The following is a 21,452-nucleotide window of genomic DNA, read 5'->3' as shown; positions in this document are numbered from 1 at the left end:
TTCAGGATTAAGTTCATCAGATATATTAATTCCATCTTTTTTTAATTTTTTAATAGCGACAATTACATCATTGATATTTTCATGGTTCATTATATAATATATAAATCTTTAAAATAAAAAAAATATCCCTAGAACACCTATCGAGTGTATTAGCGAGTTCGTCGGGATGTTTCAGGGACAGCACAGCCAAGAACTCGTAGCTTGCCACCGCAATCAACCAAGTTCATTAGGCAAATATTCCCTCTACGAGAGCCCCTAACCCGCCAAACAACGGTCTAGAGGCCCAAGAGGGGGGACGGCACAACCCTCATAAACTCGTAGCTTGCCACCGCAATCTACAAAGTTTAGAGGTATACACATAACATATAACTAACTAAGGACAGCACAGTCCTCATTAAACTCGTAGCTTGCCACCGCAATCTACCAAGCTTAGAGGATATACATATAACATATATACAATGAATGAAGAGCCCCTATCGAGTGTATTAGCGAGCTCAGATTATGAATGAAACGGCACTAACTAAGGACAGCACAGTCCTCATTAAACTCGTAGCTTGCCACCGCAATCTACCAAGTTTAGAGGTATACATACAATGAAATGGTTATATACAATGAATGAAGAGCCCCTATCGAGTGTATTAGCGAGCTCAGATTATGAATGAAGTACAAACATATAACTTAACTAAGGACAGTACAAACATATACGCTCAGCAAAATCACACCCACAATAATTAATCCAGTGGGTGATACGAAAATATGTATCAACCACAAGTCAATATTGTGGTTTGTGAATTTGCTGAGCGGAGGGGTTATTGCGGTTCCCCCCACTATTATAAAAATCGCAATTATGCGCACCACCGACAAATTGTCAGCCATGGGGATTCGATCCTGGACCGCGAGCGTCACAGTCCAATACCATACTGATCGAGCTATCAAACATTGTTACGAACATATGTTTCGGAAGTTAATATATAGCTAGCTATATAGCTAAGGAACCAATATTTACACTAAACAGCGGTTTCTGAATAATAACGGTTTCTGTATTTAACAGTTTCTGTATTTGTAGCGGTTTCTGTATTTATAACAGTTTCTGTATTTATAACAGTTTCTGAATAATAGTTTCTGTATTTATAACAGTTTCTGAATAATAGTTTCTGTATTTGTAGCAGACCGAAAATCAATAATAACAGTAGCATTAATGCACCAGTCAAAGAACTTTCCAGAATTGTAAGTTCAGTGAACACACAACTGCAGGTCAATTACAATGAGTAACGGTTTCTGTTTCACACACAACTTCCTACGGATCAATAATATTATCTTTTGTATGATGGGAAAATATTTAAAAACCATAAATAATACTTATGAGTCTAATGAGTTAGGTTCGTCGGCACTATACGATGTAATTAGTTAAACTGACTAATTACGATCATAAAAAACCAACCATCTACGAAGAAAACTATATATTACAAAGTAATCTCCCCTTAAATCAAAAATTCAGTAGTGTATGGAGGACCTACTGTGACATAAATTAAAAAAATTAATTCAATGTGGTGATGATAGTTAATAATGTGGCGATGATAGTTATTGATACTGAAAGATGATTTTCTGCTTATATTTTTTCGAGAGAGCAGATCTGGTTATATTATCTGCTACATTTTGTACTGAACGCGAGTTAATATCAAAATATGTCGCAGCCGCGTTCATAGACTGAAACATAATTACTTTACCGGTTTCTATGTTTGTAGAAATTACCCCCCTCTTTCCGATTGTCTTATATCTTCCTGTATTACCACATGCAGAGTTCACGCTTCGAGTGACAACACGAAGGTTGGATAAATTATTGTTTTGAGGATTTCCATCAATATGATCAATAACAAGACCGTCATTGATCAAACCCTTGTGACACTCGTATGTAAATCTATGACATAGATATCTTCTCTTTCCAACTGTAAATCTAAGATAGCCAGTATTAGAAACATTACCAACTTGTCTCTTCAACTTGCGGTGTCTGATGATACCATTAATATTTGATTCATAGTTTGTTATGACAGGATGTGGGACAAATATATTTTGCTCCATTATAATAATATTATATGTTTAAATCATTGTTTGTCTGAAATCTTGATATATAATCCTCCACGGATTTTATAGCGTTTTCACCGCTATTATTTTTTTTGTCATAATATCTTTTAAGTTCTCTGAACCGTTTCCCGCCGCACTTCCCACATAATTCTGTCTTTCCTCGCACTCCAATACCACACCGTAGACATGGTATTGGTCCTAGACTTCCTCGTCGTATGTTTTGTGAGTGCATCCAACAAAATTCCTTTCTACAGGATTTGTTGCATCGATTTACTGAGCCGATCATCAACCATCTACATTGGGACATTGTATATATATATATAATTTTCTTTATTTAAATATTTGTTTTAATTATATGAACGAGTTTGAGAGATTATCCCAAACTAGGCCTGTTAAGTATAAATTCAACCTTGACAGATTATCTTCTGACTTGCCAGTACGAGATCTGGTTGATCCGAAAAATAAAAGTTTGATCTCGAAAATTCACGACGCCAAGAAAGAATTTTACACGGATGGTGCATCTCATACATGGTCAACGTTCAAGATTATACGAAACACTGACTTTGTCACGGACGCTACAATGAATGACAAGCGAGCGGCAACTATCATTAACTACATCGCTGAATACGAGGGCAATCAAAAATATTTCTTCAGAGTAAAATTTATTGTATTAACAGAAACAGGTAGTTGGATTATCCGTGACAAATATGATCCTGTCCTTGGTAATAATAAAACTATCATATTAAGTAAAAATTCCAGACCGGGTCTATTGACTGGTATTGATAAACCGTATTATGAGCGAGCGTATCCTGTAACAGCAGTTATTTATGGAATTTATGAGATAAATAAAAAACCCAACGTTGATAAACTAGCGCCGATGAAATTATCATCCTTGACCTTGTCAAGGTTAAATTGTGTGGCTGAACGAGTAATAGAACACTTTACAAACGCGATGCGTGGAAATGGATTAACCGATTTAAGGCGTGAAAAAATAAACTCGTGGGCTGATTCAGTTAGGGATACTGGTGCTACAATAAAAGATGTTGCTGAGTTAGGAAAAATATTAAAATTTCCAATAACCGTAGCAACAATAACGGGAGAAGTACTGTACCAGTCGAAATATAAATCGAAGGGAGCTCCAATAAATATTATCGATCATAACGCGCACGCATGGACTAACGCAGTAACAATATTTCCACGTGATCGAACTGTTAGATTTTACCCCACAGATATGGCTGTGGCAGATATGGCTGTGGCAGATAATTCTGGGGCAGATAATTCTGTGGCAGATATGAGTATGTTTGATTTTATCAACGAAATAAGTAAAACCGATCCTGTATCGGTATGGTTATTCAAAAGTAATGAGGAGGGTGAATTTGATCAGTTTGTCAAACCGAACGGTGAAATATATCGCACAGAATCCCTCCATGACGAGATGAAAAATCTTGCGACGTTTTCACAGTGCAAGCACGCGGAAAATACTGACAAATTACTAACTAATTGTTTTACCGTTCCATCTGTTGCGGCTCATTTCGCCAGAGAACGAAATTCATGGAAACCAACACGATTTGATTTACTTGAGGACGTACGCGCAAGTTGCGTCGAATATGGACATGGCGGATTATGGAATACCAAATACAATTACAATGATGTTATTTCGGTTGATATGGTTGCATGTTATCCAGGAAGTTTTCTGGGATACGGAGATTGTTCTACGTACTTTGAAAGATTTGGTCACCCTACAAACGAGATGACGCGAGTGGCAATTAATGGACCATTACCTGATTTTGATCTGACTGGATTCGCCTGTATTGAGTCGTTCAAGTTTAACGAAAATCTTCACAAGATTTGTTATGTTTGGTTTGGCAGACATTTTTGTGAAAAACGTTGGGCACCTATAGTTCTGTTGCGATATATGCTAGATTGTATGATACTGACATCGTTGGTGGTCAGTGAGGCAATTATATCATATCATGCACAGACCAAAGTTTGGTTGCCCATGTCAGATTCTGAAGTTATCAGCGAGTTTAAGGAAAAATATCCTGATGTTTCCGAAGATGATATTCCTAAAATTCTCGAGATTAAACTCAAAACCGCAAAAGATCTCGGTAGAAAAATTATAGGTAAATTTACTCAAGGTGGTGCATATGATTATAAAAGACATCACGCACGATTAATTTTAGATGATGCCGAGTACGATTTTATAATCGCTGATACAACGGCGAAAAATACATTTGTAAATCGAGAGAGTGTTTATTTATCCGACGGAACAAAATTAGGTACGATCGTTAGTTACATAAATGACGTATCCTCGCAATATAATCTTCTAAGATCTTCCATGTTGGCTTATGTTTCTATAAATTTATTATCGATGATTAATAGATTTCCTGAGACCGCAGTCAGAGTCGCAACAGATTCGTTTTATATTTCAAGTAAATATTTAGAATCTGTTATGAAATTTACAAGTAATGATGAACGATGGGGTTCGTGGAGAATAAAAAAGGAACTATTACACAATTACACAGAATCAGCAGATGTTCCAGTGAGAGATGTTTATCGTGAGGGTAATAAAATATCAGAAATGTCGAAGGCACCATCGTTGAGTGATCCAATAACTAGATATAAGACAGTATATCTCAATGGACCTGGTGGATGCGGCAAAACAACTCGAACGATTAATGTTTTTAGAAATTCAGATATAATCGTGCTGACACCCACACATAGACTCGCACGTGAGATGAAACAGCGGCAAGTACAATCGTGTACGTATCATAGTTTCTTCCGATGGCGCGGAGATACATGGACTCCTCAACGGATGGGGGAAAAATATATACCTAAAATAATTATTTGGGATGAGATATGCACGGTGTCATTGGATACATTAAAAATGTTTCTTGATTGGTTGTTGACGAAAAATACCGCTATAATAATGTGTGGCGATCATGGTCAACCTCCGCCCTTTGTTGGACCATCTCCACATGATTGGTTAAAAAATTTCGTTGATTATTACGAAGAAATAGATGATGATCATAGAGCTCTTGATGCAAATTTGAAGGAGTTTAAAAAATTAATCAGATTACAATCAAACAAAATTCAGTGTGAAATAATACGTGGAGTGATCTCAGAGACATCAATGAGTGATTTTTTGAACTCATGGAGACCCAACGATTTGATCGTAGCAAGTAGAAAAATAATCAGAGACGCTTTACAACAACAGTTATTTCAACTGCATAAAGAACAATATTCAGAACTACCCGTTCCGTTATGTTATAGACCATCAGATACACGAAAACAGAATATTAATGTTGATATTCCAGGACAGACAGAGTCAAGGAAACAGAATCTCGTATTAAATGATATTGTCGCCGTTGATATCAGTGTGGTCGAAGATGCATTACGCGCTGACAAATCTCCATGGGTGTTGGGATACGCTATGACGATCCACTCGTCTCAGGGATTAACTATTTCTGATACACGAGTCTGGATTATAGACGATCGTATCGAGTGGTCAAATTTAGTTTATTTAGCGGTATCGAGGGTCAGAAATATATCTCAATTACGTAGAATTATAATTCCTGAAATCGTTGATAAATTTAACATCATCGATGATGATATAATAAGAAAAAAATTAATCGGATACAAACAATCTGACAAAAAAAATAAACGCGACTTTGATCTTGATGTTGAATTTATTATTGAGTTAAAACAGCAGCAGAACAATCATTGCGCAAGTTGTAATTGTATAATGTTATGGCGGTATTCGAGTAATGATTCAAGACAATTTACCGTAGATAGGAAAGATAATAGTCGCGGTCATACACGAGAAAATACCATGTTAACCTGTCTTGAGTGTAATCGACGTCGGGGTGCAGGCACCCTTGGCGCTAGTTAAGTGATCGAAATCACCGGAGTGATCGCGGTGGTAGTTGTGTATCCGCGGGAATTATTTGTAGTTGTTCACGTGTAAATCCACGTTGAGGAGCAGCAGAATCTAATCTGTAGATTGCAGGTCTGGAAACGCCTACATTTCTTCCAGTGGATCTTGTCACGGTAGATATTTTGTGTGTGGTAACACTCCAAATAGGATCAGTCGCTCTCGCTTTACCACCTTCAAGTTCACCAGGCTCATATAAATATCTGACTGTGACATCACCTAATATTTTTTGTTTTCCAGCATCTTTCCGTTGTGTTGGTATATTTTTTTTTGTGACCGCGCTAATGGGTTTCATGTTGGTTGTTCGTGTGATTTCATTATTTAATGCAGCTATCACGATTGGTAATCTTGCAACCCATTCACGAGATCTCTTATCCTGAATAAATTCCCTCGCGTATTGATATCCAAATAACCGTTCAGCAAGTGTTCGATTAAATCGCTCAACAATTGCTTGATCACGGTGAATTGCAGTATGACCTCGTCGTATTTTGGTATTATGTTGTTTCATCAGCGATGATACTGGACCAAGAAATTCCTTACCAGGATCAACCTGTAGTAGCTGTGGCCATCGTAGACCACCTTGTGGTCCGAGTCCTCGTTGATAAATTCGTTCAAACGCATCGGCTACTTCAGATGATGTTTTCGCCGATAGCGGCTCTGCTTCTTTATATCTACTTGCAACATCAACTACGGTTAGCGCGTATTTGTACGTTTTTCCACGTACAGTATCATGCGGTAAAAACAGAATATCAGCTTGATGAACTTCATTAGGAACACTGACATCGAAATACGAGTATTGAATTTGTTTAGGACGTGGTAGATAAATTTGCCATATTGCTTGATTAGATAACCACGTTTTAGCAGTAGAATGTTTAACCGATGCTGCATCAGCGAGTTTACCAATTGCTGCTTTGCCTCTCCAGTATCCTCTCGGCGAATAATAAATTGATTCCATTATTAATTACCAGCCCCAATCGCTAATTTACCTTTCATCGAGGATCTTACTAACCAATTAGCTAATGATTCTCTAATATTTTTATTTTTTATAGAATTTAATGAATGAATTAATTTTACATCTGCAATATGCCTATCTTGTAGATTTTGACTTTTATAAGCTACATCATGAGCATGACAAGCTCGATCAATAGCATTTATTGGTTCCTCGCCTGGTTTTGGTTGATCTTGATTATCGAGCCTGATATCAAGTCTGGTACCAGGACCGCAATAATTATATCCTGGTAGATGTTTTTCTCCGCTGTATTTAGCCCATGGAGCACCTGGAAACTTTGACATCAAATTAGCAATATCACCACCGCGCTTATTAGGTAAAAACGAAAATTTCTTTCTACAGCATACAGAACATTTTCCACCGTACGCTATTTTTTTATTTTTTGTTGTAACTGTAGCTAAATCAATAGTTGGAGTTTTAACTTTACAGCGTAAACAATATAAATTCATGTTATAATATATATGGATATAATTGATTTCTCAGCAACTCGGCAACGAGAGCCAGTTAAGCATCATCCTGCGCTACCGAACTCCATCAGAATGATTATCATAGGACCATCTGGATCGGGTAAGACGCAATTATTACTTAATCTGATAATGAGATGGTTGAAATGGGATAAATTATATTTAGTAGCACCATCCGTTGATGATCAACGATGTTATGATGTACTTAAAGATTTCAATGAAAACGCGCGATTACTGGATGAGGATAATGATGTTATAGAGTTTATAACCGATATTGATGAAGCACCATCCGTAGATTCCATAGACGGATTTATTAATAATTTAGTTGTATACGACGATGTGATGCTAGATAAACAATCAAATCCAGCCAGAATATTTTCCCGAGGGAGACATAAAAATACAGACGTGATCTATGTTACTCAACGATATACACAAATTCCGAAGGTGATCAGAGACAACTGCAACATTTTAGTTGTGTTTAATGGCGTAGACACACACACGTTGCGAAATATTCATCAAACCTGGTGTGGTGGTGACATGGATATAATTAAATTCAAAAATTTCTTCTCACGAGCGCAAGCTACCCCGCATGGATTTATAACAATAAATTTACATGATCCAAGAACAAGATATCGTGTGGGTATTGATAAAATATTTGGGTAACAGGGAGAAGCAGAGAGGGGCGATGATAAAATTAAATTTAATTAAATAGATATCATTAATATAATGAACAACTGTGCGTGGCTGCGTCAAGGAACAACAGATAAATGCAACAAAAGGTGCCGTGGAGAATATTGCAAGAAACATAATTATCTTATAAAGAAAAATCCTCATGCTGGTCCACGAAGATGTGTTGGATGTAACAACGGCGTTAGAGGATTATATCAGATTTGTAAAAATTGCGGTGGAGATCGATACAGAAGTTTGATGATATATTATAAACACAGAAAGAACATAAATCCAAAAATAGAAAAACCACCATCAGAACTTGAATATTACTTGAAACATAGAACAAATAAAGATGAAACAAATAAAGATGAAACAGATGAAGATTCCCAATATTGATAGCAGCAGAGAGGGGCGTCTACGGTTCTGTTTGGGACAAACAATAATCGTAGACGTGGTAATTGACCTCTATGAGTGGTCACTATTTTTTTTTGGTAAAACACAAGGGTGACCATTCCCCTAAGTGGTCTGTTCACCCTCTCTGCTGCTACGAATGGTGAACTGAACAACCTACATCACATTACAGAAGAGTGAGAAAAAGATGTACATACAGAAGGGTCCGTGTTAGTCACGTGGATGACCATTAAAATGATAATCGATATGTTAAGGTCGTGAGGCCAAGATGAATGTGTCTATGTCGTATTAAACGAGTTCTTTCCCATGACTAGGAACAAAGTACTTATTTGATTTTGCAATTATCACTATCCCCTTTTTAATCCCACATTCTTGTAAGATATTGTAATGTATACTTTTGAAAATGAATTAGGCATTTAGCGTTTTTTTTATAAAGATATTGTACAACCCTATGAAACATCCAGCCTGGGGCTTAATATTTACTTTGCAGTTGTGCCATCAGCCTGTCTGCACTGCATATGGTGATTTATTCTTTAGTTTTAGAATTCGTAAAACTTTTTATCGAGCATATTAATGGATATAAACTGAAGTCACAGGCAAGTGGACTTCTCCTTACTTCTCTACTAGAACTTAGGTTTTAGACCAGTAAACAATCCTTTTACACACACACTATTTACAGAATGCACACACTTCCAAGCAAATTTCACATAATAACTTTAATACATTCAATTTCATACAGAAAGCTAATTAATTTACAGTACTTTCAAACTCTCTAATCTAATATTTCATTTACAAGAAGTTAATGATGCATTAAACTCAGTGGTGATAAATTAAGCATATATTTTTTAATAAATTGAAGATTCTGTGTCTTCTTACTTGCAGACTAGAATTTTATTAATCCTTCAGATATGTTCATCAAGAAAATTCTAAACAATGTGGTTCTATTTTCTTCTCTCTTTTCATGTACACGAGATTCAACTCTTGTTATGAATGAAGTATATATGCAATACAGCATTTTGTGAAGATTTCACTGTAGCAACCATGCAAAGTTACATCATTTGCATGCTTGTATATTGGATTTCAATCACATTTTTGTTCTTGTTGCTGATGTGCTCCAGCAGACATGCCAAGGATGAAGGGTCTCACACCATTTACAATACAAGGAACTGATTCTCCAAGAACAGAAGTCAATTCCTGGCAATAAAACCATGGGTTGTCATGAAAACTGCACCCTCATAGTGTAACTGCAGATTGCATTGACTGATATGCATGTTATCCAACTGATTCTGCCAGACGTATCTAAGGTGACTATGAAGCAGGTTTTGTACAAAATGAGTCATGCAAAATCTGGAAAGTGGTTCAAAGGCATACAATTAGCCATTCAGAACCAAATCTGGACAAAAGGCAATGATCTTTGGTCAAGACAGGTCAAAGTTTTCAAGATCAGATAGGTCTTTGTTTTTTTGTTGTTGGCCTATATAGAGGCTGTCCATTTAGTATGTACACATTGAGGGGGTACGGGGTAACCCAAATGCATACGCTTGCGTATGGGTGTGTGTCTACTGATAATGTACGTACACAAAGGAAATGGGGTGTGTGAAACCTCGATAATGATTTGTCTAATATGTAACATTTTCGGGTTCAGTCAGGCTTTGAATATTAGTGGACACTAGACAAACTTTTTAAAGTTACACAGCTTATTTCTTTGACGCAACCACACATTCAACATTGGTGGACTACCTGTTTTATGAAACACATTAATATTATTAATCCTTGATCATTTCTGCAAGGATTAAATATAGGCCATTCTACAGAATTCAGGTGGTGGTTGTCAATTGTAACTATGCAGATGAGGGTGTGTAAAAAGTATGCATGTGTACAGGGATGGGTCAAGCCTTGCCAGATTTTTGCGTACGTACTAAATGGATGGCCCCATATCCTCCCTATCATGAATGCGAGATGAATCCAAGATCATAGAACAGTACTCATTAAATGTTATGGGACCCAACTTCTTTATTTTAAGTGAGACACGTGTTTCTGCTTGTACCACTGTGGCACCTACATCCATTCAATAGCATCATTAACTTTTATTACTCCATTGCACTGCTTTATCTTTTCCTGGTTCTAGTCCCCAGTCCAAGATTATTGTTCCCTTCTCCAGTCAGTACATAGAGATCTTGAGGGAGCTTATTTCATTTGTTGAGACGGAGCATAATACAGTCAGATAATTTGATCACTGGATCTGTTAGGCAACATTTTGGCCGCCAGTGAGATGGAAGGGTGATCTGTTACTGTCTTAAAAACCAGTGGCACTGGGTGTGGGGGTTAATGGGCACATTTAAAATATTAAAATGATTTAAGAGATTCCCGATTGAAAATCTGAATTTCAACATGGTTGTGGCATTATGTGAGAATGTTGCTGGAAGGAGAGAGCTCTGACAAAAATTTTCTCCCCTTATAACATCCTGGGTTACTAGACCAGCATGAAGGTTACATCATGGTGAAACATTTTCAGACCTCCTTTATCTGGACATGGGATAAGTACTTCAGAGGGCTGCATTTGCAAAGGAATGGAGTTTGCATTAATGTATCTAAAGAAAAGTCAAAGTCCACAGTGTAAACAAAAAAGAGTTAAGAACTGTAATTTTGCCATAACTATCTGAAAATTTAATCTGTACATCTACATATAGATAACCAGTATCAACATACTTTTTTTTCCATCCCAAGTGCAAACCATCCATAAAACTTGGTCCATGCAAGTGAATATAACTGTTACTGTGTGGAAACCATTATTTTTCTTCCATCCAAGAAAAAAGAGTAGATACAGACAAGAGCAAAGATTTGCTCCAAAACTTTATCCAAAGTGAGAATTAGATACCAGGTTAACTACATAAACTGCCATGAACATCTAATTTCACCAAGGGGCAAAGTTACATTATATAATCCTACTACATTAGAACTGGGGCATAATAAGCACAACTATTCTGCAGAAAAGTTTCATCTATGAATGACATTGTGATTCATGCAGAAAACAATTGACAAAAATGTTCCTTGTAATTTGCTTTAAAGCATTTTATGATGGTGCCTCTTCATTGATTACATAAATGTATTCTACCAGGTCCACAGTCCTTGCATATGTTACATATATTTTAATACATTTTTATCCTGGAAGCCTGAGAGAAAGAGAGAGAGAGAGAGGAAACGAGAAAGAGCAGAAGACTGAAATGGACCAAAATATGGAAATACAGGTTTGAATAACATACTGATATACATTTCCTAAATGGGGAAAAAAAATGTAGTTTCCAAGTGGTATTGCCACTGTGGTGATACAACTGGTATCACTATTGAGGCAATTTATTTTATTCCACTGATACATTTGAGTATCTCGTTATAAAAAAATAATACTAAATATTTTAATTCGGCTGAAGTAAAATATAGTCATGTAAAAGATGTGTTACTTTCAAACACATAACACAACACTCTGATGTTGTTCCTGCAGGAAAAGTGTGTGTGTGTGTAACTTGGATTTTTAACATAGCTTTAACAATTTTTCAGTCATATTACTACAATGTTTGCTGTGTGGCAGTTTATAATGATGTTTAGCGCTGGGGCATCATGCTGCAGACATGTAGCATGATGTTCCATCCAGTCACATTATCCTGACACCTGGTTGACCAGTCCCAACACTAACCTCTTAATGCTGAATGCCTAGCGAGACAGCTGTTAGTACCATTTTTATAAGTCTTTGGTATGACTTGGCTCGTGTCTGAACCCGTGACCTGCATCCGAGGCAGTTCTAACCACTAGGCCACTGAAGTGGTCTGCAGGAAAAGTAGTAGTTGTTGTGATGAGGCAAAAGAGAACTGTTAATCATTATCATGTTTTAAATCTTTATTGTATACATCAGGATTACAAACAGCTCAATTTCATAAAAAATAAAACTGGTTGAATCAAGTCTATTTTCTAGGAATATTTACTTATTATAATCAGTTTCTGTAAAACCACAACATTAAATAATATCTTTTCAGAAAAGACAAAATAAAATCAGACAACACTCTGGATCACAATAATAGTATGCAGAAATATATTTAAAAACATATTTAAAAAAGCTAGAAAGTATGCATGCATAATTGCTTTGTGCAAAACTAGAGACAGATCTTTTTTGTCAGACAGTGTAAAAGTTAACAGTACCCATAAACTATAGTACAGTGGTTAAAAATTGCTATGTACAGTGTCTCTCTCTCTCCTGCACATTGCAATGCCACCATTCAAGGGTGGTTATTTTTTTTTTAGACCATTAACCTTCACAACACCAAGAGATCGGCCCATCAGTGTGTGACCACTATAATTACTTGTGCTTTCAATATCTGCACTTTAGACAAATAAATATGTGCATGTTATAATGGGTACCAAAGGAGAAGAAGAAACCCACAAATGACAGTAGGGGCAGAGTGGAAGCCATGGTAACTGTAAATTCATTTGTATTCATGTGATACAAGTTTGGCTAGATTTACTGATACCCAAAGAAAAACGTGTTTGTGAGCAAAATGTATTGGATTAAATGATGAATGCTAATTCTGAGAAGCTGCACTTAAACAGAGCAAGCACAAATCACAAAACCATGAAATATCAGTCAATGACCTAGTTTTTGGGACCTTGATTTTAATGATGGCTGTTACATACCATATTATGTGATTCCATTGGTAATAGTGCATAAGAAAACAAGCTAAACATAAATATTACTCCAAACAATTCCCTGCAGTTTGAAATAAATGTCAAAGTGACCTAACTGTTTAAAGGTGTAGCAATTCAAGATTTTTTTTAGTGTTATTTATTTAAGCAATTTTGTGTGAGAATTAGATAGTTAGAATTACACAGATGAAGTAAAAAAGATTTATGTGAAATTAAATTGCCATCAATCATGTTTGGAAATGAAAAACCACCAAATACACTGAATGATACCAATTCTATGCATAAATATACATACAATAACTGGGAGATTTTTTTAAAAAAGTTCTAAATGACTGATTTACTTTATCATAAAAGTAGATACTACTGATAACAAAGTGTAATATCCACTATTTGACTCTACCATTGTTCAAAATACTGGCATATTTAAGTCACAAAGTCAGCACTAATGGCTACCTGATAGCTAATAATAAAGTTAGACCCATTCAACATTTTTGCTAATTTAAAGCAAAGTGTTGCACTAACAAGAAACCTGCCCTAGTCACCCCTTAGGATGCCCATATATAGTATGACCTGTGTTCCTCTATCGTGTTTGTTATTTTTGTTATTGAATACCATGCATGACATTTTACCTGTCTTGTCATGAGTTTATCACATATTGTTGATAGGTATGAAGATGAACAAATTAAAGCAAAACAAAATCCAACCAATAATTGTTTTCTTGGGCTATATTATTAGGCCCCCTTACTGTGTCAACAGAGATTTTCTCCGTAAATTTATGAAGGATGTAAATACTAAGGAACTTTTTCTATCAAAGGTGAAGGAAAAACCAGGATAATAAAAAAGACATGTAATACATTTATGATTGTTGATTTTTTTGTAGTGGAGCATATATACTTGAATACTCCCCCGCCCCCCCGTTAAATGTAATATATAAAAACTCAACAAGTGTAAAGAAATATGTTGGTCTATCATACAAAAAAAGCAGAATTGGTTGAGTTCATACCTGACACCTTAAAATTAAATGATAGCAACTTATTAAACATTTTATCATATATTTTATCTATAGTTTGCTTGGAAGGATGATATTTGGTGAAAATGTTATTATTTCGTTTTTCATTAACTGGTAGTAGCATATCTGCCCAATACATAAATGATCAAAGTCAATACAGAATGAGATGGTATACACTAGTCAGAGAATTGAAAATTATGTTAACATGGAGGGATGAAGTGACACTAATTTACATAAGATTGGATGGAAGAATAAAACTCCTTGCTACTATTGTAAAGATAGTGCTGAAAATGATTGTTATATTTTTCTAAATTTTCTTTTCTATACGAGTCTGAAGGAAATTCATATCAACATTTTAAACACTTTAGAAATTTACGATTTCCTTGGAAAATCATTTTCTATGATTGCTTCAAATTATTACCATCTTTGAAACAACATCCAAGGGAGATTAATATTAGATCTAATTATTTACCTAAATCTGAGCTGCTTTCCTTGAGGTAATATTGACCAGGCCAGATCTATAGTGTCTTACTACTTTTTAGTAGGACCAAAAGATCTGTAATTATTATTAGTATCAAAAACTATAGTTGGTGATTGCAAATGGACATTATGCCATAAACGTTGTGGTATTTCTAGATTTAATTATGATTCATGAAACATATGATGACATTCTAAAGAGAGGGTTTATGAAATCTAGGGGGAAAAACTTAGCCAAAATTTTAACATAACATTAACAATGATGCCAACAGAATAATGAAGGCTATGTATAATTAGAAGAAAATTCGGACAACAATTTGATGCATATAAGGACGATAAAACATTTAAAATTACAGTGAAACCCTGATAAAAACTCTCCATTATGACATGAATTTGGATATAGCAATATCACTGGTAATATTTTCCAATAAGTGATATTGCCAAAACAAAGAATGTATTGCATGCCTGAAGAAAAAACTATTTCACTGCTTTTATCTTATTTTTGAAAGACAATAACTCCTTAAAATGATGACAATTGTTGTTTTAATTATCACTGAACCATCAAAGATAAAGCCATTAGATCTTTTTTTATGTTCATCTATGCATCCTGTGTACAATCGGTGGTTAGTCAGCTGGGATACACAACCAAGCACCAAACAATGTGGACTAAATACAAGTTTCTTTTTAATAATTCTGAAAGTTTGAATTGAGCATTTTATTATTGATAAGAACATCCAGCAAATATAACTTTTTCAGAAATATACAGTGTTTCCTAAGTTTGTGAATGTATTAGCAAGAAATTATGTATCTGGATTTTAATGGAATCCAGCAGAAAGATTCCTGAAAGTATGCTTTTTTGTGCACATTTTCAACGAAATTATTATTTATATGGATACATTGAGATTGGATGGTGTATATACAAGCTCTAAATATGTACACTTAAGCTACCAATTTTTTTATGCATGGATATGTATGTACCAATGAATTGTTCTCTGCCCAGAAAAATAAACAATAGGCAATAAACTGTTTAAAATATAACTTCTTTAATAATGATGCATGAAATCATTTTGAGGGGGAGGTTCTCAACATCTACCTCCACAGATATTTCATGCAGTGGAGGTGGGTAAACAATGCTGAATGGCAAATGATGGGTGGCAACATTATCATAAGACTACTTTAAAACGAGTATTTCAGGACTCTGTATGACTTGTTAGACAACAAATGTATAAGGTTGTTGCATACCTAAATCAGTTTGCCCAGCATCCTTTGTTTCTTATCACCCAACCTCATGAAGCTTTTGTAAACTTAATAGGATTTATTGGACACCCTTTAATTTGTCTAGTGATCAGTTTATTTACCGTTTCAGACGTTAACCTATTCCTCGGAAAAGTGTGAATTCTGCTTTCAGAACCAAAATACCATCACACAATGAGCTTTTTATAAAATCATGACCACTGCTATTTTGGTCAGTCAGAATCAATTCTCAAGTGGGGTTTTCTGTAAGTACATCCAAAAATAATTTTCCATAATTCACAACTGTTGGTTTAAGGATATTTCTGTCCATGAATCAGATATTTTGCAAAGCCTAAATAACAAGGTCCTGATCTGTCAGTCACAACCATAAGATCTCTTGTCCTCCCTTGTTTTGTCATTTGCAGATCTTTGCATCTCACCAAGTTTCCTATGAAATCAATAATCTTTTTTTTTCACTATGACTCACTGCTTTTGTGCTGCAATTGTTTCTCTAATGACTGATTGATGGATCAATCTGCTATACCCCTCTAGGAGACAAATCAATCAGAACACCTCATTACTTTCTTTTCATAAATAGAAAGCTGCTTTTGCTAATACGGTTTCAGGTTTATTTCATGATTGCATGAATGGTGTTTTTAATAATTTCTTTAACTGGCTTGTGAATCATAAGATTCAATTAGCAGCCACTGATGGGTTTGGGGATGTTGTAAGGAGCAAGATTCCAGACAGTAAGTACAACTGCTCAAAAGTATAGATGTGCAAAAACAAAGTCAACATACATTGCATTGACCTTGGCTGCTGACACCACAAAGACACTTGCAAAAGTAATGCGTGATTTTCCTTTCATGTATGACGAGTATCAAAATATTTAAATACTTGGACTTTTTTTATTACATGGACATGGTTGCAAAATGGCAGAAATAACTGTTTCTTGCCTGACAATTTTGAGGTAGTTTATTTCACAATATAAAGCTGTGAAATTTTAAAATACTCTGGTGTACTTTTTTAAATACATTTATACTGGTGCTCTTAAATGTGTATTATATTAACTATGCTGCTTTATACAACAAGCCACTTGAACCATTTACATTTGTGTAATTACTGGTCTTGTTTGTTTCAGCCTGGCAACTGATGAAAGCAATGACACCAAAGAGAAATTGCTCCCGATGGTCATATTTTGATGAAAGTGCAGAAGTGAGAACAAGTATCCTTTCAGTACCTGAGCTGACTGAGGCATCCACTGGGAGCAATATTGCTGGGCTGATACTGTAACAGTTGAAGAAATACAGTATTCAAATTGAAAATAAGCTTTCCTTTGTCTCTGATAACACATCACCAATGGCTGGCTGTCACAATGTTGTCACTTCCAAGCTTAGGGAAGCACATCCTCGTTTATTTACAGTGGGTTGTGCCTGCCACCTCATCAATGTTGCTTGTAAAAAGTTCTTCCTGTGTGGATTGATGATCTTCTCCTGGATATTTATTATTACCTGGAACCAAGTGACAAAAGATTTCAAGAATTTTCAACTTCTGCATATTGGGGAAGTCAGGAAAATCCTAAAGTATTGCCTAACTAGTGGCTTTCTCTTGGAAAGTGCATTAATCATTTTCTAGAATTGTGGGTGCCACTTAGTGAGTTTATAGAGAAAATGCATTTAAAAGAAAAGGCAAAAGCAGAGAAGGCTTCAGCAGCTGCATGTAAGAAGGAAGAGCCAGATGCTGCTGCTGACAATTGTTGGCAGCTGGTACAGGCAGAAGGAAACAATGTCATCACCTGCTGTGAGTCTCAGCAATGTCGGGCTGAAAAGAATAAGAGATAACCTAAACTCAAGATGTACCCTTGCATACTGCCAGTTTTTAAGTTGGATTCAGAACAGTTTTGACAGACCCAACAAAGCTCTACAGCATCACAAGCCCTTAATTTACAAGACCACAGGCATTCTACTATGCGTGTACAGAGAATTCCTTTCTATTGTTATTAAACAAAGGTACATTTTTGACAAGATAGACATCACAGCAATTGATGTAAAAGATGAAAATTTGTAGGTTCGTTCTCAGGATTTGTATGTGGGTGAGGCAACTAACAAACTTATAGAGAAGATGAATATTTAAACACAGTTACAGACAAGAATGTTCTGTAGGGCATTTCAGATCAAATCACTGTCATACATGATGGAAAAATTTCCACTAAAGGATGGCTTACTTATTCAAGCAAGCATTGCAGATGTGGCTAAACAATCTGAAGTATCATTTAAGGACCTGGCCTTCTTCTCCAGCCAAATGGAAGGAATCAACACTGATGATCTGCATAGAGTTTCATCTGTACCAAAGCAACAATTTAGACTAAGAATTGAATATGGAAATAGCAGATCAGTGGGTTGCTTTCAGAAAAAAAATGGATGGATCTGGCCAACTGTTGTTTCCAACTCTTGGGAGAGTAATGCTATCAATACTTGAAATACCGCACAGCAACAGCAATGCTGAGAAAACATTCTCAATGGTCACAAAAAAACAGAATTATCCAAAGAGCCAGCCTATCAGCAACAACCATGGTGGCTATTCTTGTTAGCAAATTTGGCACCCAGGGATAAATAAATGACGAACTTTTGCAGAAATGCAAATCTGCAACATACACCACTCCCTGAATAACTTGCACCCTGATAACTCGCAAACCTGCTTATAATGCAGTGTCAGGCGTGGATCCCATTTTTTAAACCCAAAAATACCACAAAAATTTATCCCTATTTGTTGAACTTAAAGAAAACCGCGATACAAATTGGTAACGGAAATTTTGATGTATCGCTCGTTTTATCTTTGAAAACGGTAGATAGAACCTGGAAATTTTAATCAACACAATGAAATATCAAATTAAAAAATAGCTCAATTTTTTACATTTTCTTTCCAAACAACATTCCTAGTACACTGCAATTAACGATATGTAAGGAAATTTCGATCAATGAAAATGTCACTTGCGCCGAGTAGAGACAGTACTTTAATAAATAAATACAAATTAAATAATTTTTTTATCAATTGAAATTTGTGTTCTAGTTCCATCTTTTAGTTCCTTTTAAGTGTAATCGTCATAAATGCAATGTATCTTCTTGTAATTAAACGTAAAATGCGTTAATCTATCGTAACAGCTATGTCCGTGAGCATTTCTCTGAGAACCTAATTAAGTGCTGATCATGTTTTGATAACTGACTTGCGGAAGTACTTGTTGTATTGTTGTATTGAATAAAAAAGCTGGAGGTGAAATAAAAGAAAAGTTAAAAGGCACAAAAATTGGACTAACTTAAAATCTAGCGTCCCCAGTTGTATGAACTCACTTCATTTGATCAACTGAACACAATAATAAACCTTATTGTGTATGTAACATAAACTACCTTAAAGTAACCGACTCTTTCCTAACTACGATCAAAGATAACAAGGCAGCGAAGTGAAAAATGAATACTTCGTAAAATAGAGAGCTTGATTTCACAGATAAAAACCATTGTGGGCAAGCAAGGTTCAGAGAATTCTTAAACTGGCATTTAGTGATATCCTCAGGGATGATAAGAATTACTTCCAATAAAATCATGACATTAACAATGTACTAACTGAACAATGAACAATTGAGTTTTGACGTAGACGTGTCATGAAATAAATGTCGCATGTTTTTGAGAAAAAAAAGGGATCTTGTTTGGTGGTGTATCAACAGTTAGTCTAGTTCCCAAATTATGGACTATCGATTTGGCGAGATACTATTAAACACAACTATGGGAACCAGACTCATCAAGAAAACAAAAAGCAGTGACATAATACACAGATTTTTCATGTACATGTGATGGCTGTTCAAACCAATTGGAACGATCTTTCATATGCTGGATATCTGAAGAAGAAAAAAGTTATTTAAACAGAACAATGAACAACCTCATTAGAAAAAACGCATTATTAAAAATTATTATCGACGTGATTGTAAAATGAGGATTCAGTCATTAAACAGCCCAGTTCCCTAACGCCGCTCACCACCCGCCAGTTTTCTTGATGTCAAAGCAAATTTATTTAAATTTTTGGAGGTCCCTCGGTAACATACTCCTCACTTATAGTGCGGTCTATGTTTGTGGTACACCATTGTGCACGAGTTATCGAGGGAGAGGTGTACATTGGACTGAAATAACAAAAGTAGACATATTTATCTTGATATATACACCTTACTCTTGTACCTCCTGATTTTTAATGGTGATTTTCCTGATTTTGATTTTTTCAATGTTGGCCGGTCTGAACCCACTACTTAGAACAACTTAACCTTTAACAGAGTTATGGGATTGCAAAAAACTTCAACCATGAATTGATGCTACTATCACCGTCATCAACAATGCTAAAGCACGTCCTGCATTTCCTTTGAAAAATGCAAGACCATTATATGTATAAATGTGTATGATGTCATTATATTTTCAAAGCATACATATAGGAAATGAAAATCATTTAAAGTCTTCAACAAATTCAGGCAAGGAGAGATTCAAAATCTCTTTCTTTTGACAATTCTCTGAAGGTCTTGCGGGACTTGTATGACCCGTGGGACGAGAGTTTTGGTGAGGTATTTTGGGACATCCACACTCATTGCAACAACGGAGTTGAAGACAAGGAAGACTTCATCAACACTCATAAGGGCAGCACTCTTAAGGGACATAGTAGTTTCCCAATTTTTGATCTGGCCCACAGCAAACACAGTTATCAGCATCAGGTAGCCCTGTACAAACACAAAGAATTATAAGCCTACAAATTTACAAATACTTGAATATTGCTCATACGTAAGTTTTAACAAATGTAAAGATCAAATAAAGAATACCTTTAAAAATATTTATAATATATTACTTGTTTTTTTTTGTACTGCACTGTATATTTACTGTCCATTTATATCTGTAGGCATCAATTTCTTGTGATTCATAAAAGATTTTCATCAGCAAAGTCATCTGTTGATTGACGAATTAGTCCTAATTTCTTTTCACAAAAGATAACTTTCACTGAGCTTTTAATTTCAGTTTCTTGTGACCACAAATTAAAGCATCAATAATAAACTTGCAGCATTTCAGAATCTGAATTTCTGCATCTTATTACTTGATTATACATCACCAGGAAAAATGTAACAAATCCTTAGACACGATTTTCATGGGTTTTTTTTTAAAGAATTTGAATGTTCTCAAAGATACTTTTAAAATGGAAAAGTAACTTTTAACTGTTTCTAAATAATTAATACACAACAAATATTAATTCCTTGGATAACAACCCATTGACCTATCATTTGATCCACACAATTTGAAACCATTTTATGTATTGATCTATTCATTAATTTCTGAAACTATGAAGGGAACAAAATTTCTGAATTTAAAATTCGATATTTTATTCTGTTTAAATTTTTAATATTCTTCAAGCTGAATTCAAAGAATTCTGATGAAAATTCAGATTGTCCAA

General features: G+C 35.3%; 1 protein-coding gene across 1 annotated transcript in view; it reads right to left on the bottom strand.

Annotated features, from left to right (window-relative positions):
• Nucleotides 1-12,442: 12,442 nt before the first annotated feature.
• Nucleotides 12,443-21,452, bottom strand: part of LOC149779178 (uncharacterized) — a 30,705-nt gene continuing 21,695 nt past the window's right edge. Inside the window, exon 6 of the mRNA XM_089939746.1 lies at nucleotides 12,443-20,730. Within this exon, the coding sequence (XP_089795872.1) occupies nucleotides 20,500-20,730 (231 nt within the window). The 3' untranslated portion in view covers nucleotides 12,443-20,499. The remainder of the gene's footprint in view (nucleotides 20,731-21,452) is intronic.

Source organism: Sinohyriopsis cumingii, chromosome 17 (genome assembly GCF_028554795.1).
Source record: "Sinohyriopsis cumingii isolate HCF-2022 chromosome 17, ASM2855479v2, whole genome shotgun sequence".
In the NCBI taxonomy this organism is placed as follows: domain Eukaryota; kingdom Metazoa; phylum Mollusca; class Bivalvia; order Unionida; family Unionidae; genus Sinohyriopsis; species Sinohyriopsis cumingii.
The sequence above is the reverse complement of the archived record's forward strand: the minus strand, read 5'-3'. Positions and strand labels throughout refer to the sequence as shown.